The 26,667-nt window shown below is 59.1% G+C and overlaps 1 protein-coding gene across 6 annotated transcripts; it reads right to left on the bottom strand.

The window, feature by feature from the left end:
• Positions 1–99: 99 nt before the first annotated feature.
• WIZ (WIZ zinc finger) lies at positions 100–25,626 on the bottom strand. 6 transcript variants are annotated; one of them, XM_032626329.1, is made up of 13 exons: positions 25,468–25,626; positions 23,763–24,026; positions 18,676–18,748; positions 14,927–17,058; positions 13,462–13,785; positions 9,081–9,251; positions 7,639–8,142; positions 6,186–6,584; positions 5,056–5,607; positions 3,425–3,952; positions 2,809–3,228; positions 2,319–2,514; positions 100–1,268 (listed from the first exon to the last, which is right to left on the bottom strand). In XM_032626329.1, exons 2-13 carry the CDS (start codon positions 23,965–23,967, stop codon positions 1,109–1,111), a joined length of 5,664 nt encoding a protein of 1,887 aa, XP_032482220.1. In that variant the 5' UTR covers positions 23,968–24,026; positions 25,468–25,626; the 3' UTR covers positions 100–1,108. The 6 variants fall into 6 exon arrangements, with proteins under 6 accessions (XP_032482220.1, XP_032482222.1, XP_032482221.1 ...); XM_032626331.1 differs by lacking the exon at positions 14,927–17,058 and having other exon boundaries at positions 25,468–25,601; XM_032626330.1 differs by lacking the exons at positions 6,186–6,584; positions 9,081–9,251 and having other exon boundaries at positions 25,468–25,601.
• Positions 25,627–26,667: the final 1,041 nt, after the last annotated feature.

The following is a 26,667-nucleotide window of genomic DNA, read 5'->3' as shown; positions in this document are numbered from 1 at the left end:
GGGGCTTTTGGCGGAGGTGGCTCGATCCCAGCCCTGGCTGCCAGACAGACAATGCCAGCCTGTCCACTCGACAGAAAAACACACGCTGGCTGCCTGCCCTGGGGTGTTTCCAGAAGAGAAATTTAATCTAATTTACATACTTCTAGGTACATCGATAACCAAAATGTGGCCACTGAAAAAAGTTAAAAGGTCAATCAGCTCCCGGTTTCTAGCTGGCCCAGGACTGCAAAATAAAAAGATCCACGTTCCTTATTCTCTACACAAAATGCGGTTTTAAAAAAGTGGAAAGATCTAGGGAGCTATACATAGAAAGCAACAGTGAAAAGAGGGAGGGGGGTGAGGGTGGGGAAGGAGAGTCCCACCCCCACCCCCTCCCAGGCCCTGGAGCCCCCAAGGCTCTGGGGGCCTTGACATGGCAGGAGGCAGCTGTCAGCTCTGAGCTCTTCCCAGCTGGGAAGGCCCCTCTTGTGGGGGTGGCCAACAAGGATTTCCGTGGCATTGTGGGCTCAGTGGGGGGGCTCCCAGGCCCCAGCAGCGGGCCACAGAGGGAGTGTGGCTTCCCCTGAGCAAGCACCGTGGCATGATGTGGTTGTCGTTCGACCCGGGAACTGGAGGGCTGGGGCAGATTCCCGGGTCTCACGAGGTACGTTGAGTGCGTGCGTGCGTGCGTGCGTGCGTGTGAGAGGATATTCATAGGGGCAAGAGGGAACCAGGACAGGGGTCCTTGGGGTCTTTGCAAGTGGCCACGGATGGCAAACATAGCCTGCCTGGCTGTTAGACGTGGGAGAACGCTGGCCTTCCTCCCTTGTGAACAGAATGGCTGCCACCAGAGACCTGGCCGCTGCCCCTGCTGAACTGGGTGGGCAGGTGGGTGTGGGCTGAAGGAAGATGCCCTGTGTGTGGCCCCAGAGTCCTCAGGCTGGGGGAAGCATGGCTAGCTGGCTTCCAGTGCCCCGGATGTAGTGTGCCCGGCTCCTGAAAGGTGCCGGTTTGAGGTTTTGGCTTGCTCCTTTGGAAACGGAAAAGAAAGAGGGAGGAGAGGGAGGAGGAGACTGAGGAGGAAGAGGAGATAGAGGTGGCACGAGAGGGGATCTGGAATGCTTTTGTGTTAGGGCGCCTCTGCTGCCGCTGTCTGTGCCTGTGGGGCCTGGGGCTCCTCGGGCGGAGGGTCCGCTTTGGAGAAATTCATCTCCAGGATGTGCCGCTGTAAGTGCCGCACCCACTCCTCCTGGATGGAGAGGGGCCCCTGGAATTCCACCTCACAGAACCTGTAGGGGGGGAACAGAGAGAAGGAGAAGTGGCCACTGCAGTGAGGAGAGGTGGAAGCATAGCCCTGGCCACACTCTGAGCATCAGGCACACCTACTGCTACTCAGAGTCAACAAAGTAAGCCCAGGATTTGACAGAAGGGGGACCCAGAAGCTAGATGTTCTCCCATGTACAGCTACCTCTACCCATCATGGGGTCACGGTAGGGTCCCCTGGAGACCCCTGTCTCTATGCTCAGGGCAGTCTGCTGGCTCAGGGACTGGGTATGGGCCATCCAGCTTCCCAAGCACCTCTGCCAGCTGACCGAAGCATGTGCTCTGAAATGGAAGAGAACATAGAGAAGCAGATCCTACCCAACCAGGCCCCAGGAGAGAATGATGGGAGCCAGAGAAAGGGAGTTGGGCACTAACTCCTACCCATCCAACTCACTAGCTCCTCATCCTCTCGGCCCCAAGGGAGGCCTCACAGCATAGGGGCCCAGAACCCAAGCTCATGGCTCCGAGACTTAGGTTCCAATCCTACCTCTGACTTGGCCTGTGTGGCCTGAGGCAGACACATCACATCTCAGACTCTGTTTCCTGGCCTCTGATGTACACACGGACTTTGGTAAGAATGAACTGAGACCTATTTTTTTCTTAATCCGGCAAATACTTGCCAAGTGCTTACCATGCGCCAGGCACAGTTCGAACGCTTTATACTCAACTCTTTTAATCCTCATAACAAACCTATTAGGTAGGTCTGTTACCAACCCCGTTTTATAGGTGGGAATATTGAGGCATGCAGCAGGAAATCCTTGCTCACGGTCAGTAAGCTGGGGTCAGAGCTGGCAACTGAACTTAGGTCTTGTTGGCTATAAAGCTCAAGGTCTCAGCCTGATGCTCTGTGGTGCTGCTGTCTGTGAGGAGCCCTTAACCTGGGTCCAGCCACAGCCCAGGGCAGTCCTTGAGGCTACATCTCCTGCCTCCACCAGCCCAAGTCCTGTTCAGAGGCTCTGGAGGGCCAAGTCCCGGGCGGGTAGTCTCTCTCCCTCCCTCCCCTGCGGGCTGCATACCTGCACTTGAGGGTGTAGATGTTGCCAACGAACTTGACGAGTGATGTCTGGGGGGGCCGGGGCACCAGGGAGGGGACTGGCCGGACCCGGGGCGGAGGCTGCCGCACCTCCTCCAGCTTCTGGTGCAGGTCATTGGCCTCCTCACCACCCCGGGCTGCAGAGGAATCTGGAGGGCGGGCTTGTCGGCGCTCAAATTCTGAGGTGGGGAAAGGTGGGGAGAGGGACAGGAGATGAGCCAGAGGGCAAGTCCCCTGAGGAAGTTCCTGCCTTCAGCGAGCAAGGGGCAAATGCTGTGGGGAATTTTAAGTCAGGACAACGGATGACTGGACACCTCCTGGACCTCGGGACAGGTGGGATGAAGGATGGATGACTGAACGGGAGGGCAAACTGGGAAAGCGACTTAAGGGCAGATGCACAGCAGAGAACCCAGGGGGCATCCAGGAGAACCCCAGTAGGTGGCAGCACATGACCCTCCTCCACCAGCACTCACTGTTGATGTTCTGCCGTTGGTGCTCCTCAGCCTTCATAGTGCCTGGTGGGCTGGCTGCCAGAGGCCGCTCACCACTGTCAGCTGCCCGGCCAGCCTCGAGCCCTGGCTCACACCCGGCACTGCGGCCCACCACGGCCAGGCCCCCGGGTGCCAGCCCCAGGGGCGGCCGCTTGTCGCCATCGCGGCCATGGCCGGCACTGCGAAACTTCTTGGTGAAGGGACGGCCGCCCTGGATGTAGCTGCGGTAGGCGCCCACCTTCTGGGGCCGGTGCTTGATCCACTCACTCAGTGTCTCGATGGGTGAACCGTTCACACACCACTCGGTCACGCCGAACTGCCGCAGGTGCGCCCGTGCATGACTGGCCAGGGCCTTGCGGTTTTCGAAGTAAAGGCCACACAGCTCGCAGCAGGCCTCAGTGGCTGCAGGCAGAGGGGGTGCTGCTGAGCCCCAGCCCAAAGGGAGCAAGGGTACCCAGAAGGCGCTGCCCAGGTCAGGAGCCAGTCCCGCCTCCCACTGGGGCCTTGACCCCCACTGGGGATAACTGTGTGCACGGCATTGCCCAGCCCTACAGGCCCTGGCAGATGCCCTCCCAGGACCCTGCCAACCACTGCTTACAGGAGTGGGAGGTCTTCTCATGGAGGGTCTTTGCCTTGAAGGGCAGTTCAGTCTGGATGTACGTCTTGGCCTTAACCTCTGCTGGGAGGAGGCGGTCCTCCTGCAGGGGCCGCTTGGCTGCCACTGAGCCCAGGTAGCTGGTGGCTGAAGGCTTGGCACCAGTGATGGGTGCCAGGCTGAGCTCGCGGGGAACCTGGGCTGGCCCAGCTCCTGGTTTGCCTGGCCGGCCAGCCATTGGCGCCAGCGGCAAAGGGGCCTGCATGGGCCCAGGGGCCACCGTGAGGGACCCGTCCTCAGCCAAGGCAGGGGCCAGGTCTCCGGCTGGCGGCTCCTTCTTGATGAGGCATGGTTTGGATTTCTTCTTGAGGATCTCCCGCAGCGTGTCGATGGGTGAACCGTTGACAGACCACTCGGTCACACCCATCTGCCGCAGGTGCGAGCGTGCATGGCTCGACAGGCCCTTTCGGTTCTCGAAGAACTCGCCACAGAACTCACAGCGGATGTCACGTACTGGCTCTGCCCGGGACGCTGCAGGGGGTCGGGGCAGGGGGAGGAGAAGGAGGTGGTGGCTGTTGGCAGGAAGCCTCCAAGCTCAAGGTCAGTGTTAAGTGCCCTTCTGTCCCATCCATGCAGCCCCAGACCTGAACGACCCGCTCCTTCATCTGCCTCCAGAGGCCCTTGTGTACATCATCCAGCCCTTCTGCTTGTTCTGTAACCTCAAATTCTAGCTGCCTTCATGATGACTCCCTATGACATTGTGAAGTATCAAGGAACAAGCACTCCCTGGATCCTGGGCTCAGACGCAAGCTTGGCTGTGACCCCCTGTGTGATGCTGGGCAAGATACTTGCCCCGAGTCTCAGTTTCCTCCTCTGCAAAATGGAGATGGAAACCACCTCCCTGTGTTACTGGGGTGGGGGGACCCTAAAGCGGGAGCTATTCAAAGCACGTGGTATAAAGCAGACATGAAATGCATGTGAGCACTAAGGCAGAGGCCTGGGCCATCCTCACCTGCTCGGCACACAGCAGCTAAGTGAGTTTGAGAGGGAAATGCACTTGCTTGTTATAACAGGGATGTTACAGCTACTGCATAAAGAGCTTTAACCGTTAAAGCTAAGTGCTTTACACCACTTAAGAAAACCCTGTTACAGAGTTGGGACCATGCTGATCTCCATCTTCCAAAAGAGGCAACTGCCCAAGGTCATATACTGCTAGACTCTGGAGCAGCCGAGACCTTAACTCAAACTCCAAATGTCAAGTACTTAGTGACCAGGAATATGAGGAAGACACCCATTTCCAATACTCATATACTCTTGCCCATGGCAGACATCACCAATTGATCCCTAGGAATCTGGATGGTAGCCACTACCAACAGATTAAAGATGGTACAGAAATAAAATCTTTTTGCCATTGCCTAATGACACAATTCTGCCGCCCTCATAGGAATGAGGAATAATCAAGAAGCAGCTCAGTTGGGGGTCTGCACAGCAGGAACACACAGCTAGCCCCTTGTCCTTTGGGCCTGCGTACTTCCCTTCCATTGCAACCCTGGGTGTTCTGGGTATCCCTGAGGGAAATGTGGGGGAAGACCCCTCTACCTGTTCTCCCTGTCCTGCCCCAGGGACACACTTACACAGGTTCAAGGGGGTCATGTCTTCCCGAGGTGCCACCCAGGGACCCTCGGATGGGTGCGGCTCCCCATGAAGGGCCCCCGGCAGCATCTCCCGCTTGATCTCCACCCGCATTTGTTCAGGCTTCAGCTTCTTGGGCAGGGAGGGTGAAGAGAGGCCTGGGAACATCTTCCGGGCCGTGGGAGGAGAAGAGGCAGTCGGTGAGTGGCCCAGGGGGCTGCCTGGTGGCGGTGGCAACTTCTTGGCCAGGGGTGAGAGATGAAGGTCCGCGGGGCTGCGGGCTTCCAGTGAGCTGCCAGGACCTCCGCTGCCCACCACCTTGGCCAGGGCTTTTGGGCTAGGCCCTGACGGGTTGGGGTGTCCACCAGGCCGGGACTGGGTCCGTCTCTTGAGGATCTCCCGCAGCGTGTCAATGGGTGAGCCGTTGACGTACCACTCGGTCACGCCCATCTGCCGCAGGTGCGAGCGTGCATGGCTCGACAGGCCCTTTCGGTTCTCGAAGAACTCGCCACAGAACTCGCAGCGGATGTCACGTGCCGGCTCTGGGCCCGAAGCTGCAGCAGGAGAAAGGGGCAGTTAGCACCGTGGGCACTGTTAGCACAGTCACCTGTGGGTCTCCTGGTCGGCTGGGCGTGGACAGCAGCACGTCCAGGGGCTGGGGTGGTGGTGGAGAGCAAGTGCAAGTGAGGGAACTGAGGAGCAGGGCGGGGGGGCCAGACACCCGGCAGGAGCACAGGGAGGCTCTAGAGAGCGCATGGGCCCTTGGTCCTGGCAGAAAAGGACAGAACCAAGACTCGACAGCTCTGCGGGTCCTAACGAGGATGGGGGCAGGAAGTGGTAGCCCTGCCATCCAGACCAGGGGCAACCATGGGCACCTTCCACACCAAAAGGCAGCACCCCACCCTTGGCCTTCATTCTCAGGGAAAGTCTCAGTCATGGAGGTCAAAGGCCAAGAGAGAAGGCCTAGCAGCTGACTGCCGACAAGATCTCTGGGCAGAACTGGTCCACTGCTAAGGGCCCCTGTCCACTCCCTGCCCCAGCAGGGAGGGAGTAGGGATGGGGCTGTGACCCCCACCCTGGGAGGGGCTCCAGGGCCCGCAGGGAGGAGGGGGCGGCTGAAGCGAGAACCTACAGAGGTTGAGAGGAGACGGCTCCACATCAGAGGCCCAGAAAATGCCAGCGGCTGCGGCGGCTGAGAGGTCCTGCTTCCCCCAGGGGCTGGCCATACCCTCGGCCTTCAGCTTGGCCTTCGTGGCCGGCGGTGGGGGGGGGAGCAAGGAGAGGGCCGCAGAGGCGGGAGGAGGCCGCCCCAGCAGGGCCAGGGTGCCACGCCCGGGTGGGAGGCGGATCTGGACGCCGTCCCTCCTGATGAGCCCGTGGAGCACGTCTATGGGGGATCCCTTGGCGTCCGGGTCGCTGACGCCCAGGTGGCGCAGGTGGGCGCGGGCGTGGCTGGACAGGCCCTTGCGGGTCTCAAACCAGGCACCGCACAGCTGGCAGTCCAGCTCTCTGCCCCCGTCACTATCTAAAGCTGCGGAGACAAAACACAGGGGGGTTCACGGCCGCCACCTTGGCCAGCCCTGGGGGACTGAGGCGGGAGGGCCTGGTGTGATTCTCGGCTGCCCAGGCTGCTGGAGGTCCAAGACTCGTGCCACAGATTTAAGAGGTTTTGGGAAGCTGAAAGTCCTGTTCTGTGCCTAGCCCTCTGGCATCAAGGTGAGTGTAGAGAGCGTAAGGATGTGGAGTACAGAGGCAGTGGCCAAATTCCAATGGCACAGTCTGATGCTCCCAAGCCTTCTTCCCAGGGACCTCAGCTATGGAGCTGTGCAGGGTGTGGGGCGGGTGCAAAGCAGGGGCCCACAGGCTGCTGAGCATCATACAGCCAAGGGCACACCTGCTCAGAACGCTGCTCCTGGAAGCACAGCAGACAGTGGAAGCAGCTTTGTCGGAATGTGAGGAGCAACTGGGGTGCCCTGTTGGGCAGGGTGCCAGACCCTAGGCTCACCCCCAGACTCTAATGACCACAAATGTGTGGGAAGGCCTAACTTCCTAAGGGATGCCCTTGTTAAATCTGCTCATGCCTGGGAGTTTCTTTGCCATGCTCACAGGCAGCCCAGGAGGTACAGCTCCATCCCTGGGCACACAGGTACCTCTGCAAAGGACACCAGGAGCAGGAGGATGTGAAGGCAGGGCCAACCATGGGACCTCCTGTCAGGTGGACCACTTGTCTACCTGCAGGACCCAAGGTGCCCCACGGGAGCCCTGGTTACCTTCACTGCCCCAACCCTCAGGCCCAGAGAAAGCCAAAAGCTGCCCCTAAGTGGTAAGGATGACCCTGGCAGGCTCAGTAGCCACAGCCAGGCTTCCAGGGGTTAGAAAATCGAAGTGAAATGGGAGACAGATAATATGCAGCGTGTCTGGCCCAAGAGGAGACGCAGCACCTTGATTAACACACTCTGGCCCAGTCGACTCAGGACACAGGCGCTGTAGTCCCCATTGCCCCCACCCTGAGCCCTGCAGCCCAACCTGAGGCCCTGCCCCTCCCAGTGCCAGGACCTCCCTCAGCTCCCAGGACCCACACTCACTGAGGTTCAGGGGCCCCTCGTCCTCAGACTGGGGCCACTGTGCCTTTGGGGAGGCCGGCCGGGGGCTCAGGGACAGCTGGGGGCTCTTGTCCTCAGGATTCTTGGGGGTAGGGGAGCCCGCCAGGGCCAGTGATGCCTTCTTGAGGAGTGGGGAGCTGGGTGGGTGGGCCAGGCCCTTGGCCGAGAAGCCGGGAGGTGACTTGATGGCCTTGTTGACAGCAGGGGCATCGAGGGGCTTGGCCAGGGCGAGCAGGCCGGGTCGTGGGGCTCCAGCAACCATTTCCTTCGGCGAGCTGGACTTCTTAGTCAGGCCCGGGGGCAGCCCAAGGGGTGTGTCGGGCAGGCCCTTCTGCTTCACGAGCTCGTAGAGGAGGTCGATGGGGGCACCGCTGCTCTCCGACTCAGCCACCCCAAGCTGCCGCAGGTGGGAGCGCGCGTGGCTGGACAGGCCCTTGCGTGTCTCAAAGCAGGCACCACAGACCTCGCAGGTGGTCAGGCTCTGGGCTGGAAGGTGAGACGGAGGCCAGGAGAGCTAGCTGTGAGGCTGCACAATCTCTGTTCTCCCACTTCTCCTCCCCTTGGGGCCCCACTCACCCAGGCTCTTGCAAGCATTTTGCTTCTGTCAACACCTCCCACCCTTAAAATGACCCTAATGAGGCAGGAATTAGCCTGTTCAGTTTGCAAATAAGGAAACTGAGTCTCAAAGAGGGGAAGAGTTGTGCCCAAAGGCACACAGCAGGAGCACAGCGCTTCTGTGGTTCGGCCAGTGGAACGCCTTTCGGATCTCTAACGTACCAGGGTGCCCTGGCAGCAGGTTTTCACACAGATGCTGACCTGCCAGACAAAAGCTAAGGCCTAGCCACCATGTGCAGCTTAATTCATGCCCCAAACGCTAGGTTGGAGGCCTCAGCCATGGTCTCTGTGGTGCCCTGCCTGCACCCTCTTCTGCAGAGCCCTTATCCCTGCTTATCTGCTTCTCTGCCTCCCTGCTCCCCAACTTCAGTGACTCCCAAGGACAAGGGCCAGGTCTGTTTTGCATCTCTCACATCCCTAGGGTCCAGCACAGTGCCTGTCATTACTCAATAATGACCTGAGAATCAATGGACAAACAAGGCAGTTTCATGCAGAAGATCACATAGCTATCAGCAATCAAAGTCAGCAAATGAACTGGGTCTGGGTGTGAGCTCTGGATGAACATGTCCACTGCTTCTCCGGATGCCCCTCCCTTGACCAGGGCTCAAGGCCATGCATGCCTGTGACAGCAAAAGCTCAAGAGAGAAGATAGCTGGGTGTCTCCTTGGTGCCATGAGAGGCCAGAGAGAAAGCTGTGGCCAACCTGGGGCCCCACATTAACTCCCGGGCCCCACATTAACTACCAGGCCCAAAAGCTCCCTGTGAGTGTGACCAGCCTGGCCGGCACCCTTGCCTCCTGCGCCACTCACCCTTGAGGTCTGGCAGCTCCTGCTTACTGCCATGAGGAACCTCTGCAGCCACTTTGCTGCTCAGCCGATTGGCCACCTGCTCCAGGGGCCCAGGGACAGGCAGGCTCTTCTTGGGGAGCAGGGGGGAGCCCAAGTCCATGGCCACCATTGCGTTTTCCTCAGAACCCAAGCCTGTGAGGTTGGGAAGACAGGCTCAGCCCAGGCAAGGCGTGGGCTGTCTACCCCTGTAAGGACTGAGGGCCAGGGGTACATTGGTGGTGGTGGTGGGAGCCTTCTTCCTCATCTTTGGTGCCTGCTCTCACTTTGGAATGCAGCTCACCCCATGAAAGCTGAGGCTCCGTCCATAACCCCGAGCACCAATATGACGCAGGGATGTCAAGGCTGCCAACTGACAGCAGAGACTAGGAATGGCTTCCACCTACCAGAACACGGACAGGTCAGGGGACGCAGTGCTAGTCTGAGCCAAGACTCCCACCTTAGCAGATCTCAGAGAAAATATCTCTCTGGGCAGAGAGATCTCTCTGGGCTCCTCTCTGTGGAGGGAAGCATCTATCAGTCTTGGGGGCGGGTAGGTGGCAGTCAGAAGGGGAATTCAGTAAGACAAGGCCAGGGACAGAGGCCAGAGAGGCAAGGCAGAGGCAGGGAGCTCAGAACATGAAGAAGGCTCCAGGGAACTTGTGGGGAATCTCCACCAGACAAGACAGCTGGGGCTGGGGTTGCAGAGACAACTGGGGATCCTGGGGTGGTCTGATCACAAGCTAAGCCCTAGGTGGGGTAAGGTAAGAACTAGGATCCTGGACCAGCAGGGGACCTTACTGGGGACAGAGAGAATAGGAATCACAGAACTTTATAGGAAGTCTCTGAGGCATCCATCAGGCCAGGAAGCTTCTCCGGGTGAGGCGTATAGGAGGACAGTCAGTCAAAGGTGAGTTTTCATGGTCTAATTTTTCAGAAAAAGGGGCTTGAGAAGCCTCTTGAGCCCCGGGTTTAGCATTCAGAGCATGAGAGAGCTCTGAGAATGAAGGAACTGTGTGTCAGACGGGACCCTGAAGGTGCTCAGTGTTGTTAATAGGAGGGCAGACAGGTCCCTGACTCAATTTGACTCCTACAGAGGCAAGGAGACGTAGGTGGTCGGGGGATGCACCGGGGCACGGGACGCCGAGGACTTTGTCAAAGCCTCCGGGTGGAGTGGGCGCGTCTGTCAGATGGGGCAGGGCCCTTGTCAAGGCTGAAGTGACTTGGAGTGGGTTTCCGCGCGGGAGATACAGGGACTGTGTTAAGAGACGATCCAGAGGCTCCAAAGGGTTCAGGGGGCATCTGTCAGATGGGGTGAGGGTTCCGCGAAGTGACGGCAGAGAGTGTTTCTGAAGCCCGGGACCCTGCGAGCCGCGACGGGAGGCCCAGGGTCCCCGCGACTGGAGGGCCTGGGGGGAGGGGAAGTCCCGGAGACTGGATGGCGGGCGTCGGGGCGTCGGCGGCGGCGGCAGGGGGCGAGCGGGGCGCCAACTCTGCCCTCCCCGCACCCTCCCCGGCGCGGGCTCTTACCCGGCGCGGGCGCGGGCCCGGGCCCCGGCTCCGGCTCGGCCTTGGGCCCGTCCCGCGGCGGCAGCGGCGGCGGCGGGGGTGGGGGCGGCGGCGGCGGCGGCGGCGCGGGGAGAGCCGCGGGGCCCGGGCTCTGGGGGCCCAGCGGGGGCGCCCCCGCGGGCGCGCGCTCCCGGGCGCCCCCCGCGCGCGGCCCCGCCGCCGCCTTGCTCTCCGCTTTTGTCACTCGGCACTGGGCGGTGGAGGCGGCCATCTTGGCTCCGGCGCACGCGGAGCGGCCGCCCCAGGCGGGAGCAGCCGAGCGCCGAGCGCCGCCGCCGCGGAGTCCGCTCCGCTCCGCCCCGTCCCTAGGGGCGCGCCCAGGGCGGCCGGCCGAGCGTCGAGCACAGCGAACGAAACCCTTGTCCCCGCCAGGCTGGAGGGGAGCTTGCGGACACACGCACGCATTGCTACGAGCGGCTGCCAACTGCTGCCCCAGCCCAGGTCTCGGCGGACCGGGACACTCTTTCCCCACCCCGGACATCCCTAAAACTACTATAGGAATCCTCCGGCCACACGCATCCGCCTTAACAGCATCCAGGCTCCTAGAGCCCGACGGGCGGAGCTAGGACCTGCCCCGGGACCCTGTTCCATTCCCTTCCTTGCAAGTCTCCCCTCTGGCTCGGGAATCCTGGAAGACACCTGATCCCCAACTAGGAGGATCCCCCGACACCATCCTGGTGTCCAACTGTCCCCCGACGGCGCTGTCCGGCAATCCTGCGGAACTCCCCACAAAAATGTCACCACATTTCAAGCACAACCCGCTTCTCCCTCCCTAAAACTAAACGGATTGCCCCCAGCTGTTATTTGACAGCTGGGTGGAGCCAGCATCTGACCGTTGCCCCGCCCCCAAACTGGCAACGGCTCCCTATCGCCAGTTTAGGGAGGCATGGGAGAGGCTTCTAAGGATAGCCACTTTGCAGGGTCGGTGCCCAGACCGAGCCCTAATCCTGGACATCTTTCCTCAGGCAAGGTTTCCGGGATCTTCTCAACCACTCCTTATCGCCCTCACCCGCAACGTGTTCACTGAAAGACTGATCATATCTTCCCCCCATGTACAGGGCCAGTGCAGTACCAGGCTGACTCCTACGTCTTAATGACTTGGCCAGTTCCCTCAGCACTAACTAGGGGCTGGTACATTGGTCTTCTGGTGGAAACAGCTTAGCCAGAGCTGAACCTGGCTGCTGGATGCAGGCTGCCATTCTTGGGGTGCCTGGCCCAGGTGCCGGGTAAAGGGCGTAAGTTTGACATTCAGGCCTCTGCTGGAGTGACAGAGAAAGAAGGGGGCAATGCTGGAGACTACAAACTGCTTCCTGTGCTCCCCAGCCATCTTCAGAGCAAGCTGCACCTCCTAGCCACAACTGAAACACCACAAACCTAGCCAGGTATGTGAGCTGAATGCCTAGGGGATAGCCTTCACAAAGGCAAGAAGCCTGAGGTCACATCCCCACTCTGCCTCTCCCCGAAGTGTGACCTCAACCAACAACTATCCTCTCTCTGTCCACTATCCACCATCAAATCTCCTCCTTCTCCAAAGAGGAGAGGGAGCTTTGATAGCCCCCCTCTTCCCTTTGCAGACCCTCAAGTGCCCTTCACTGGTAAGGAGGCTTGTGGATGGGTCCAGCAAAGCCCAGAGTACAGAACTAGGTAGGACCCTGGAAACTCCAGGTGGGAGAAACAGAGATGAAAGCCTCAGCCCCAGGCAGCCCCTGGACAATTCCCTTGTTCAGGCACCTTCTCCATTCCTCAGAGCCCACCGTCTCTTCACTGCTGAGTTTTCTGCTTTGAGGTTCAGTAAAGTCTCCCACAAAGTCAGGCTTTGTAAGGCTGGGTCCTTCACCTTTCCACTGCCTCCACGGTGTCCAGCCCCAGGACACCAAAATATTACTTCTGGATTTCCCAAGCCATCCTACACTGGAGAGACCACCGAACACGGTGTGCGTAAGTCTAGCTCTGCTGCTTTGTGGCTGTGGCAAAGCGGAGGACCCCCAGTTTCCTCATCCATAAAACAGGAACACAACAATCCTCAGCTCCACAGAATTGTTTTCAGGTGTGAGATGAAACCCTGATACACAGCAAGCACTCATGTACGGGAGGGGTTATCAATGCTGCTGGACACGGTAGGCACCATTGAAAATCTAGAATGTAGACTCCTGATCTGCACTGTCCAACTGGATCACCACTAACCTTGTACTAGCTGCATTTCAAGTGCTCAGAAGCCATATGTGGCCACTGGTGACCCTGTAGGACAGTACCGTTGTCTAGAGAGATTTCCATCATCTCAGAAAGTTCCACCAGACAGTGCCGTGCTAGATAAAAGATATCATTAACAGAAAGGATTCTGGAGCCTATGCTTCCTGGGCTTTCAAATCCCAGCTCCACATGCTTTCAGCTGTATGACCTCAGGCATGTTAATTAAACTCTCTGTGCCTCAGTTTCCAAATCTGTAAAATGGGGATAATAACACCTGCCTTTAAAGGATTGTTGTGAGGATGTAAATGAGTCCATATTTGTGAAGTGCTTAGGACAGGATCTGGCTCCTAGTAAAGAGCTCAATAAGCCTATGTTAAAATCACTGTCAGGCAGGGCAGGCAGGAACTGGATCTAGAAGGAGCCCTGGCCCAGCCCCTGAGTAAAACAGCAATGACCCCTAAGTGGCAGGACAGTTGTTGACCTACTTTGTAAAGTGACTTGAAACACTTCCAGGAAAGCAGAGTGGCTGCCCCCTCCCACTCCTCCATCCCTCCGGGCCCCTGGGAAGGGTCAGGGCTCTGGCCCTACCTGCCCCTTCTCCCCTTACCATCTCCGTAGGCTGGCCCAGGGTCCTCAGCCCAGGTGGGTGGGAAGGGCACTGTAAGAGGTAAGCGGGGCCGGCGGGAGGTCAGGAAGCCACTAGGCGGCACCCCAGGTTCACGACACAGGGGGCTGGGGGGCCGCTCAGCAGCTGAGGTGGCCAGCAGCTCTTGCAGGATGTTGATGGGTGAGACAGTGAGCTCCCAGTTGGTGATACCAAAGTCACGCAGGTGGGCCCGGGCGTGGCTGGAGAGGCCGGCACGAGTGTCAAAGCCGGCCCCGCAGAAGTCACAGCGCATCAGGCTGAAGGTGCTTGGGTCGAAGTTAGCCACTGCAGAGAGAGAGAGGACATGGACTGCCTGGCTGGGGATGGGGGTGGGGACAGCCCCAGCTCTCCCCGTTCCCGGGGCTGCTCATCCTCAGCGGATCACACAGTGCCGTTCCTCACCCTGGACGCCTCCCTTGTCCTTTGCTGTTCATGCTCCTGCCTGTATAGCTCACTCCAAGAAGTCTTCTCTTCTTGACCTTCCATTTTCTCCCCTTACGTAGCTCAAAGCATCAGGGACCCCACCTTCAGAAATACTTCTCCAGGGTGGATTTGCAATCATTTGGGTGAGTTTGGGTATTTGATTAATACCCTCTTTCGTCTAGAGCTCATATCTATACACCCCAGCGTTATAAATTACGTCTTTGCTGAATGAAGAAATGGACAAATGGATGGGACACCTTCCTCTGGGAGTCTGCTTGGATCCCCCAGGCAGAGTCAGGGAACTTCTCTTGGCTTCCCCAAACTCCTGGTTCCCCGAGCTTCCCCCATCACAGCCCTGGTCACTTAACATTGTAACTGCCTGGTTTTGTGGCTGTCTGTCCCCTGCCCCTTCCCCCCAGTGCCCATACACACACACTCTCAAACACCATACCAGCACCTCCCCACGTAGGCTCCATGTCTGCCAGCATCAGAACCACCCAGGGCACTGGTGTTGGAGACAGACCCCCGAAATCAGAACCTTGGTGCCTGGGAATCTGCATACACCACAGGCAGCCCAAGGGGTTCTAAAGTCAGCCAGGGTCCCACCACTCCTGTTACTGGGCTGTGCACTCCAGGAGGGCAGGGACTGCTGTTCCATTCACTGTTGTTGTCCCAAGTGCCCAGAACAGAGGGGACCTAACTCGATAAATATTTGTTGAATGAAGGAATCAATGAAATTCCGTGCCTGGGGCTGACTTCCCTGCCCATACTCCTTCTTCCAGCTGTTGGAAGGGCCAGGGCATTGGGGTGTCCCCGCACCTCCTCCAATGTGGTGACCTTTGCCTCAGCTCCCAGGTCTTCTGAGAGGGGAGGCCCTGACTTCACCCTGCTTGGCACTACGGGAGGATTTAGAGTGAGGGTTGGTTGGTTCAGAACTCAGCTGCCCAGCTGTGCATCTCCCAGGTGTTGGAGGGAGGTGGGTGCCGGAGTGAAGCTGCCCTACCTTTTTTCTTCTTCTTCTGGAAGGAGAACCTGCGCTCGATAGCCTTCACCTCCTCGGCGGAGATGAAATGCCGCACGTTGTAGCTGACGCCCACGCGGTTCAGGTGGCCCCGAACGTGGTTGGCCAAGCCGATGCCATTGTGGAAGCGATCTGGGCAGTAGGGGCATTTCCGCTCCTCATGCTTCAGTGCCTCTGCTGGGTCCCCATCCAGGAATGTGTCCAGCCCCAGAGGGCCACCCAGCGGTGTGTCCAGGAGCAGGAAGTCCAGGGGGTGGCCACCCCCCAGCCCCAGCTCCTCAGGCTGCAGCCTCGGGGGGGCCCTGGCTGCCGCAGCCATGACTTGCGGCCCGAGCTTCGCCACCACAACGACCGGCACCATCCCACAGAGTTGCTGCTGCTGTGCCCCTGAGGCTTCAGCTGTCTGCAGGGCTTCTTGGAATGTCCGCTTGAGCTCTAGGGCTGACTGCGGGATGAGGCCGGGGGTGGCTGACGGTGCAAAGACCCCATTTTCGGGGGAAAAGTCCATTTCCGAGGCCAGCAGTATGTCCTCCTCCTCGTCCTCTTCGCTCCAAGGGTGCCTCTGGTCCCCCAGTTGGGCTGAGAGCCCCTGTGGGTGGACAGCACTCTTGCTTCTACTGGCCTGTAAGGAGTAGGGGGCAGATGCTAGTGACGAGGGAAAGGCTGGCCTTCCCTGAGGCCTCTGGCTCGAGCCATGTGGGAGTGGCTTCAACAGTGGGCAGTCCCTCATGCCCAGCTGCTGGCAGCCAGGGCCGAAGGACAGGCTGGGGTCGTATCCAGCAGGGTTCCCCTGCCACATGGGGGCCAAGAGCGGCTCAGCTTTGCCAAAGTAGTCAGTGGCATCAGAGAATCGGGCATAAGCATCCTGGCTGGTGCCGGGCCGGCTGGCAGGGTCCTCCTCAAGAGCCTCACCATCCTCCTCCCAGTTGGCATGCACAAGCCTCATGTGCTCCCTGAGCAGGCTCTCGCTGGGCGCGGGGAAGCCACAGAACACACAGGCACTGAGGCCCAAGGAATCTCCGTAGGGTTGATAGGTGAGGGAGGTGGCATCGGGGCTCGGGCTGCCAGCCCTGCTGCCGCCCCCGAAGGGCTCCTTTGCAGCCTGGCCTTGTGGCTCACGCATGTGCAGCTTGGCATGCTGCACAAAGGCCTTGGAGGAATTGGTGCCAAAGACGCACTCGGGGCACTGCAGCCGTGCCTCCCGGCCCTCGTCGCCTGGGACCTGCTTCAGCTTCTGGATCTCCTCGATAATCTTCTCCCGGGAGGCCTGGTGCAGCTGCCGGTGCTGCTCAAGAGCGCCAGGGTCAGCGAAGGCCCAGCCACACTCGCCACAGGCCAGGGGGGCCAACTCGGCCGGGGGCTCTTGGCCCGGGGCTCGGCGGTGCTGGCTCATGTGCTCCAGAAGGTGCTCCTTCTGCTTGAAGTAGATGCTGCACTCGATGCACGGGAACACAGCTGGCTCGTCGTCCTCATCCTCGTCTGGGCTGGCCACCCCCTCGGCCACTTCCTCCAGCAGTTCACACAGATAGGGCCTCGTCCGGACGGGGGCGAGCAGTGGCTGCAGCCGCTCCACAGATGCCTCTGAGTTCACCGTCCAGGTCTGTGTGGCCACCTCTGAGGCCGACCTGGGCAGGCTCCACTCGGACGGCTGGGCCAGGCCTTCCAGGTCTGCCAGGTGTTCTCCGGTGCCCACCACTGGCACATCCAACGCCTTAGTGGTATCTTCTACCGGCACGAGCACTGTCCGGAAGGAGGTGAGGGGTGGCAGCTGGGGCGGCAGGTCCAGGTGCAGCGCTGCATCCTGGAGTGGGGCCTGCTCTTCTGGGTCTTGGAGCCAGTCGAACCTGGGGCGGCCCCGGGGAACCTTCTCCAAGAGCTTCGATTCACCCTGATGGTACAAGAACCTTCTAGAGCCCTCGAGCTCAGCGTGGGGCTTCACGGTTCTTATAATGACCGAGTCCTCGAACCTCTGCTCAGATGGGATGCCCTCCCCGGCCTCCTGAACCATGGGGTGCTCCCAGGGCCCCCGGCCATCGGGGGGGCCAGGGAAGTGGCCCAGGGGATGGGGTGGTGGGGAGCCCGGCTGGAAGTCCAGGCTGCCTCCATCCCAGCAGCTGCAAGGAAGTGCCAATGGGGACAGGTTAGCTGTGGGCCTCAGTTTCCCTTCCTTGGGCAGGGGAGGGGGTCTCAGGCAGTCTGAGACAGGCTCCAGAGACCCAGCCTGAGGGCTGCCTCAGAGGGGCTTGGGTGTGTTGGGGTGTGGGTCGGGAGGTAGAGGGAGTACATGTGGACCCTTCCAGGGCCGTTGGGTCAAACACTAGATTTAGCTCCCAGGGAACACCTATGTATGTAGCCCAGCCCCGCTGCATGTGGTGGTGGTGGGGGGAGTGTGCAGAGACCACAGCGGGGATCACAAGTAGTGTCCCCAAGTCTGGTGGCACAGTCAACTCTCATCCGTCCCCTGGGAGGGTCCAAGGCTCCGACCTATGCTTCAGGCTGCTTTTTTGTCTTGGTCCTCCCCAAATTGGGGTGATCTAGTTTGTTTAGCCTCATCTTTCCAGCAAATTTGGTGAAACTCTGCAGCATAAACAACTCAAGCAAATTTACCTTCCTCCCTGCATCTCCCCTCCCAGAAGGGCAGAGTCAGGAGAGGTGCAAAGTCCCTGCTCAGCCTGTGGCCCCAGTGACCCTGACCTCCTTTGGAGGAGAGGGGAGGTAAGGCAACCCCACTGAGCCTCAGTTTTCCAATCCTAAAAATGGGGATGAGTCCCAAGAACCAGGAGCTTCTGTGCCCTTATGCAATGACTAAGGGAGCTTTCTCGTACCCATGATCAAAGAAAACCTAACACACTGCAGGTGCTTAATTCAAATGGGGACCTTGACCCCATGAAGTGTAGGGTGAGGATGACACAACTCAAAGCTGGGAAACGCTTCACTTGGCCTGCTGCCTGATTCCCAGTAAGCCCATGACCACTGTGGGTTCTTATTATGACTGTTCCTGATCAATCCCCCTCATTTTCAAGATCTTGCCTCCACGAGGGGCTATGGATCACACCCACGGAACAGATGCGGAAACAGGTTCCACTGAGAGGCTGAGCGGAAATCACAGGGTTACCTCTCTAAGCCCCATCAGTGACATGCAATGTTAATGGGACCATTCCCCCCAGGGTTATGGCAAAGACTCAGTGGGGTAAACCTGCGCTGAGGGCCTAGTACACAGCAAGCGCTAAATAACTGAGAGCTATTATTAATCCCAATATGGATGTTATTACATATTAGCACCCCCCAAGCCATTTAATAAAAGGCTGCTGCCATCAGCATTGCTGTCAATTCCTGCTCCTACCCAACGTCCCTTGGGTCCTCGAGGTGAGGTTGTGAGATGTATCTTAGGGTCTCCATTTACCGATGAGGAAACTGAGACTCAGAGAAGCCAAACATTATTCTAAGGATCACCTGGCAGAGACAGGACTCCAAGGGTCCAACCTCCAGGCTCCTGGCCCACTGGCCCTGCTCTTGGCAGGGATAATGAGAGTTGACTGTCTGTGTTAATCCCAATCCTCCCTCCACCCCCTACAAATGCCCAGGGGCTTGCCTGCAGGGAGCCACCTCCTCCTGCCTGGCCTCCAGATTCCCTCCTAACCCCTTCTCACTCTTGGGGGCTTCTCTCAGGCCTAGGCATGTCCTGCTTGCCCCCCTGCCCTCCCTGAGGTCAGGGCCAGCGTGGCACTCACCAGCTGCTGATCCGATGGGTGGCGGAGGTGGCACAGGGGAGGGCTTCGCTGAGGCCAGGATGGGGCTGCCCGTCTGCAACAGAGAGGGGAGACCCTGAGGGGCTGGGGTCCCCCTGGCTGGGGCCCTTCACAGCACCCCAGCTCTGGAAGCCCTGCCGGGCACCTCGGAAGGGCCCGACCGGCTCCCCGCTCCTCTCCCCTGAGAGGCCTTTGGCCTCTGTGCTCCTGAGCCTTGAAAGGGGTTTCTTTGGAGGAGTCCCCTTTGCTTTCCTAGGGGACCACCAGGGCTTGCTGCCTTCAACCCTTCTCTCTTTGCCCCCATCTGGCAGCCAGGGTAATTTTTTTTAAGTCACACCCTGGTAAAATCTCACCTGGCTTCTCATCATACCTACAATAAAAGCCAGATTCCCGACCACCACCTACAAGGCCCCGTGAGGTCAAACCTCTGCAGGTCTTTCCAGCCTCACCTCCCTCTCCTCCTTACCCCTCACTCACTCTTCCCAGACTCCTCGTGAAGCCTCAAACCTACCTAACTCTTTCGGACCTCAGGGCCTTTGCACCAGCTATTCCCTCTGCCTGGAGAACCCTTCCCTGGCCACCTGCTAAACTGAGCCCCTACGATTTTCTCTCTCATTACCTGTTTTTTTTTTTTTTTTTCTTAGCACTCTCTGAAATTGCCTGTGTCCCCTGCTAGCACATAAGCTTCCCCACCGCCCCCCCCAGGGCCTCATTCACTGTAGCACCTCAGTGCCCAGCACACGGCAGGTGCTCCACCAATACTTGCCAGATGAAGAGTGAGGAGCCCTCTAGTCTGAGCTGCAGAGGGCCCGTCCCTGCCTCCTGCCTCCCAGAACCCCTTCCAGGCCTACATTGTAGAATCACATGCCCTCCTAGGAACCCTCACACAGATAGAGCCAACTCTCCATTATCCGCCTGTGGAGCCAATGCCTGGAGCGACCACAGGAATCCTGGCCTGTGCCTCCTCTGCCTGCCGCACCCGCCTGCCGCAGGCGAGCATGCCAATCGGGGCACAGGCCAATTGCGTGGGCCAAGGTTAACACACTGGGGGAACTTGTGCCCCATCCAGAGCCCAACAGATGCAATTGCTGGATTAGCTTCAATTTGAGGATGGTCCAGAAAGAGCGCTAGTGCCGGGGTTTGTACTTTTTCAAATCCCCTACTGTCCAATTTGCCCGGGAAATTGAGAGCTGACTGTCAGAGGCCAAAAAATTAAGAGCTGTTGAGGGTAGAGGGTAGGGGTCAGCAAGTTGTGATACTGCCAGGGGTCTTTCTGCTGAGTCTGAGAGAAGGGTTGTGACTGTCATGTGGCCTCTGGAAGGTGAAGGTGGTGATGAGGATACAGAAATTTGCATCATCTAGAACAGTGTCTCAACCTTGGTGCTACTCACATTTGGGGCCAAATCATTCTCTGTGGTGGGGGGCATGCTGTGTATTGTAGGATGTTCAGTAGCATCCCTGGCCTCACCCCCAGATGCCAGTAGCCACCCACCGCCCTGACCCTTGGCCCTGCAGTCATGAAAACCAAAAATGTCCTCAGACATTGCCAAAGTGTCCCTTGGGGCAGAATCGCCTCCATTTGAGAAGCTCTGGGGTAGACTGATGGGGAGCAGGGCCAGGTCGGAGTGTGCTCGGATGAAAGGGCTGGTGTCGGGGGCGGGGGGGGAGGATGGAGTGGGTGGAGTGTTGCAGAGGGTGGGAGGATTGGTAAGTCAAGGCCTGGACCAGCTAAGGGAGTGAGACCCCAAGAAATGGGTCTCTTGAGAACACAGGAATCACAGACATGAGTTCTCAGGAAAGGGCAACCATTTCACAGGCAACAAGCCCCAGCACAGGCTAGAGGTGCAAGTCTGAGGGTCCGGGTGTCCTGATTCTGAGATTCTGGGACCCCAAGCTCCTGAGATTCCGAGTGTCCCAGATTCGATGATTCTGCGATTGCCGTTGTCTAAGAATTCCACGAGCCAGGGGGCCGTATTGGCCTCTTTGTTTGAGCGGCTCCAGTGAAGCTCCTATTTTTAGTGGCAGCAACTTTGGAGGAAGCAGACCCAGCAGGGCTCTGTGTCCGAGACACTTGGGGGCTGGGGGCTCATCCAGAGGCCTCCACAGCCGGTGGGGGTCCAGACAAGGCACCTTGGATGCAGCCCCCGGCAGTGGCCATGCCGAGGGGCCCTCATTGGCTCCTGCCATTTGGGGTCCCCGAGGGGCTTTGAAAATGAGAGACTGAAAATGAAGAGCGTGTCCGTGAGCAGCTTGAACCCCAAGCCAGGCAGCTTGGCAGAGTGGCCAAGAATCTAGACATTGGAGTCAGACAGATCCAGTTCCAGCCCAAGAGGGAACCTGAAGGGCATGCCTTTCCCGCTCCAAGCCTGTTTCCTCCTCAATATAATGGGAACAGCTACGGCCCCAGTCTCGAAGGGCCAGTGACCCGATGCCAAGGAAGATCACAGAGTAAATGCTCGATCCAGAGAGTCGGCGGTGGAGGGAAGGAAGGGAGATGGGTGTGCCCGGGGCGGGGTTCAGGGCTGGCTGAGACATGTCCCAGGTTGGAAGCTGGAGGCTTGACCGGGAGCCTCAGGCCCACTCACTCGATGCTCTGATTTCCTCCTCAGCCTGGGGCCCCACGAGGGCAGAAATGACGCGTTGTTCATCCCCTAGCCCCCTGGTCCCAATGCCAGGCATGCACCAGACTCTTCAGCAATCCATGCGGACCATCTCAGCCCCACAAGCTTTGGATGCACCCAGGAGGCCAACTAGAGAGGCCAAACTGTGGGTGAGGGGCTGCAGGGAGGCTGTAGGAGCTCCAGGCCAACAGCCATAACGGAGGACAGAGAAGGCAGGGGATTCATCCGTGTCTAGGTGGAGTTTGGAGGCAGCCACTCCAGGGGTGCTCTTGAGGGGCTCCAAGGACTAGGTGGGCATGAGGGAGGGCCCAGGCTTCTGCATGGAACAGCAGCCCCAGAGGCTGTTCCTATTTATAGGCATCACAAGACTCCTAGGGCAGGTGCCTGCTTCAGGGAAGGCGGGGTGGAACGGGCTGAGAGGGCAGCGGGGGGAGACACTGTGTCCGACGCCCAGGTCCTCCTCCAGCTTCCAGGCCGCGACCCTACTCCAAGTCAAGCCACCCTTGCCCCGTGCCCCATATGCTCAGGGACACCGGTAAGGGTGGACCTCACCCCCCTCAGCAGCTACATTCCCCTCCTCCCCAGGCACATGCACTGGACCCTGGATGATTCCCCGGGGGGAGTGAGGACATACCTACCCACCTACCTACCTTCTTCTCTCCAGACCTGGGACTTCTGCCAGGTACAGCAGAGCGCCCAGTTTCTCAGAACCAGACTCAGAGAGGGCCCCAGGACCCAGAGTCTGTTCCGCAGGGCTCCCACAAAGTCAAAGTCCTGGGCCTGTCTTGGCCAGCCGCATGACCTGGGACACGGTCCTGCCTCTCTTTGGGCCTGAGTTACTAATGGTTTGGAGGAGGGGATTGCTAAGGTTCTCTGAGCAGGGGTCTCACCCCCTCATCCCCTTCAGGTGCCACCAGTCACCTCCACGCCATTGCATGTGTGGAGCCCCCTGCCTAGATGTCCCCTGCCTCTTTGTCTGACTCCATGTTCCTCATCCAGGACTCCTGGGTGTCCCCCAGCTTGGGCTTCCCCCATTGCAACCTCAGTGACTGTGTCCTAGCACCTGGTTGCTGCTCTGTCTGTCTGACCCCAGATGGCAGGGTCCAGTGGGGGCGGGGATGGTGTGTATACTTGGTCGCTGTGCACCAGTGACCCTTAGGAGGTGCTCTGTAAATATATGAGTGTCATGAGCATTGCCAAGGTGAACTGGGGCAGGTCAAGGATGCCCTGACACAGGGTGGTGGTTAAGGATGAGGGCTGTCAAGCCAGGTTACTGCCTAGCTGTGGGCCCTTGGGCAACTTACTTGACACCTCAGATGGGGTCTGAGTTTCTCCATCTCTAACATGGGATAATAATAACCGAGGCTACCGCAAAGGGTTTTTTTGAGAATGACATGAGATGATCACATAAAGGGCTTGGTGTGTAGGAAACCCCTGACAGAGTGCTTGGAGATTCCTGGAAACCAAGGCCTTTAGAGCAGGCCAAGGAGATGAAGGGAGACATGTAGTACATCAGCCTGTACTGCACTCACCACTCTTCACCTACACCAGGCTCCTGCCTGGCCCTTGAACATGCCAGGCTCCTCCTCACCACAGGGCCTTTGCACCTGCCGTTCCCTCTCCCTGGCTTGCCCTTCCCACCATTCATTCCATGCTCCACTCAAATTCTACCCCTTCAGGGAGGCTTTCCCAGGTTCCCCAGGCATGATCCTGGCACTCTGTTTAATACCTTCACAGCACCTGTCACTACCTGCCCGTATGTTATTTTTATAGTTGCTTGTTGTCTGTCTCCCCTACTAGAATGTCAGGTCCCTGAGGGCAGAAACTTTCGCCACTTTTGTTTACAGCTGTATCTCCAGCACCTAGAACAGAGCCTGGCACATAGTAGTTGCTGAGTATTCAATGAAGGAATAACAAATCTTGAGGTGGGGACAGTGTGAGATTCCCTTTTGCTGGGAAACCGAGGCATAAAGGGGTGGCTGTCATCCCTGACTACCCAGTCTCTCCCTAACCACTAGAGGGCATAAGCTGTTTGGGGCCAATGGCTCAGGAGCAGGACTCGCCAAGACAGTGCAGCAAGAGGGAACTGGGATAGACTGATGGGAATGGGGTATGCCCATAGGGAACAAGTGGGCTCAGGGAGGGGAGCTAGGGGTGCTAAGCTGGGCACCTGGACCCAATTAGTATGCTCAGAGAAGGAAGCCAGGCAGACCTGAGTCAAGTCCCGGCTCCTTGTCACCCAATGGGGGGCCTTGGTCAGGTCATTAGCTCCCAGGACCTCTGTTTTCACAACTGTAAAATGGGAAACTAAGCATAATGCAGAGGCTCCGAACCCAGGCAGAATCAGAATTCCAACTCCGCCCCTGCTGGGCTGGGTGACTTGGCCCTCCCTGAGCCTCGGGGACCTGGCTGGATGCTCCCCCAGGGCCACAGGGCCCACCCTCTTACCAGAAATGCCACCTCTGCCATCCAGAATGTCTCGAGGGCCTTCCTTGGTGACAGGCAAGTAATGGGTGGACCGGAAGATGCAACCTTCCCCCTCAGCAACCTCAGCCCCACCTTCGATGTCCTCCCTCGGCGCTGGGCCAGGCAGTCTCTCGGGGCCTCGAGGACGATCCGGGGCGGCCAGGCCGCCTGCCAGGGGCCCATCCATAGATGCTCTCTGCTTGGCTCCACTCAGCTGCCCGCCTGGCTCAGTGAGGCATTGTAGGTCTGGGGGCAGAGAGACAGGTGCTTAGGGGAGGTAGGAAAGGCACGCAGTCTACCTCAGTTTCTCCTTCCTTGAAGCCCCAGTCCTCACCCTTGCAGCTCAGTGCCTCAGTTTACCTCCCAGCACAGGTGAGCAAGTACATGGTACTGAGGCCCCATCCTCACACATTGTATCCCAAAGGTCCCTAACCTCAGCATGCCTCAGTCTCCCCATCCATGACTCCTCTCTTTACACAGATCCTGCACTGCCTCAGTTTACCCCATTTTACAACATGCACACTCAGCTACCTTGTTTTCTTGCAGCATTAATCCTATCACTTCTTGATGGCTCCCTTCATTCATACACCGCTGCACTTTCCCCAATTGTGCCCTCACTTCCATGCACGTGCATATCCTGTGCGCATGCCTCAGCTCGAATCCCGAATCCCGGCCACTTCTACACTCTGATCCTATACACTGTCTCAAGTCCCCCGCCCCCCCATCATTACCCCTGCACTTTTCTTGCTTCTGTTGCCTGTATCAGTTACCCCTGCACTTTTCCCACACTCCAACCCTCCTTCCACACACAACCTTAGGATTCTCCAGCATTAACCCCTTCACCCTCACACTCAGCCTCAAGTGACCCCAGCATTAAACCCCCTCGCTTCACCCCAACATTACCCCTCATGCATACCCAGCCTGGGTTCCTTCATCCCACCCTGCCAAGATCTCTTTAGTCTGAGGGCAAAAGGGAAGGATGGGGCTCCTGGTCCAGAAATGAGGACCCTGGGGAGGCTGTGGGGGTGGGGGCTGTCTTCTCCACCTATAAATACCTTCAAGGTAACGGCGGAAAGTGAAGGGCAGGAATGAGGCGCCCTCCCCAGGGAGATGGTGGGAGGCCGAGCCCAGGCAACCGGGGCGGGGCCGGGGCTCCAGGCCTGGCTGCAGGCGCTGCCCTCGGGGGCCTGGAGGCTCCCAGGGGGCCCGTCCGTGGACTGGCCGTTGTGGTGGGGGGTCCCTGCCCAGGCCCCAAGGAAGCACTTGCGGGTGCCCACCGGGTGGGCACTGCCCGCGGGGAACGGGCGGGACCGCAACTTCGGAGCACTTTGGCAGCGTGGGGAGGAGGGCTCCCTCCTGGACACCCCCGGGGGTCGCAGGGGTGGTGGCGGCGCCGCGCCAGCGCACCCCTCGGGGCGCCAGGGTCCGGGAGATGCGCCCTCCGCCCGTGCACCCCGGGGCGGGAGACCCCGCGGGACGCGCCGAGGTAGGGGGGACACCTGCCCCAAGACCCCCGCTCCTCCCCCCAACCTGTGCGGCCCCGCCCCCGACAAGGCCCCGCCCCTGCAGGCCCCGCCCCCGCCCCCCGCCCCGGGGGGTCCCGCCTGGCCCTGCCCGGCCCGGGCCTCCCCCTCCCCGTGCCGGCTCCGCCCCGCCCGCGGGCTCCCCAGGCCGGGCCGGGCCTCACCGGGGAGTCGGCGCCGCCGGCTGGGCGCCGGGGCTCGGAGCTCCCTTCTTTGGTGCGGCCGTCGCTGCCGCTACGGTCCTCGCCGCTCCCGGTGCCGGTGTCGCGGCCTCCGCAGCCGCCGCCGCCTCCACAGCTCGGGGGACATTGTCCCTTTAAATCGCTCCCCCCGCCGCCCCGCCCCCCCGGCGCGCCGCCGTGACCTCAGCGCGACAGCCCCGCCGCGCCGCCATGATGGGGAGGTCCGGGGGCACTCCCTCACCCCCACCCCCGCCTGCTCCACCTCGGTGGGGGGGCAGCTAGCAGCCGCGCCGCCATGTTGGGAGTGGCCAGTCGGGTGGCCCTTAAAGGGCCCGCGCGGCTTGAGAGTCCAGGGAGAGGCTCTGTTACCATGACAACATTCTTGTCCTCCTGCCCTCAATGGCTCTTCATCACCCCACTGGTTCTTCCAATGCTAGGACTGCTAATAGCACCAGAAGAGTGGGGAGGGGGCAGGGAAGTTCCCCCGTGGGTCATTCATAGGTCACTATTGAGGACTGCACATGGCGAAGCCTTAGCCTGCAGTCCCCTGCTCCCAATCAGCTACGTTCCAACCACAAGCTCATTCCCTCCTTCCTCATTATGCACAGTGAACTTCAGTACCTCCATGCCCCTAGAGCTGCCCTAGGTCCCCAGTGTAAGACCCCCTTCTCCACCCAACCCCCAGGTTCACAGTCACTAGGACTACCCTATAATGCGCACATAATAGGACTGCTGCTTCGCCCACCCACCACCCATCCACATGTCCAACCACCCATCCATCTCCCCACCCATTCATCCACACATTCAGTGGATCAACCACTCATCTACCCATCCAGTCAACTAACCAACCACCTATCCACCCACTCCTCCAACCACCTGTCAATCCATCCATCCCTCCATCCAAATACCCACTCAAACCAACCATTAACCTCCCATCTACATACTCATCCATCCACTACCCAAGTAAATACCTACTTATCCAAACAACCAAGCAAGCATCCACCCATCTCTACACATAATCCTTTCACCCAGTCACCCATTCACCCAACCATCAATTGCATGTTTGTTTGTTTGTCTTCTCCAGTAGAGGGTAAGTTCCATGAGAACAGGAGTCTGTGTATCTAGTATATTATTGTTCCCCACTGCTCAGCTCAAGAGTCTCAGGAGACCTCAACAAGTGTA

This window comes from Phocoena sinus, chromosome 3 (genome assembly GCF_008692025.1).
Source record: "Phocoena sinus isolate mPhoSin1 chromosome 3, mPhoSin1.pri, whole genome shotgun sequence".
Classification (NCBI taxonomy): domain Eukaryota; kingdom Metazoa; phylum Chordata; class Mammalia; order Artiodactyla; family Phocoenidae; genus Phocoena; species Phocoena sinus.
This window is presented reverse-complemented; position numbering and strand designations above follow the sequence as displayed.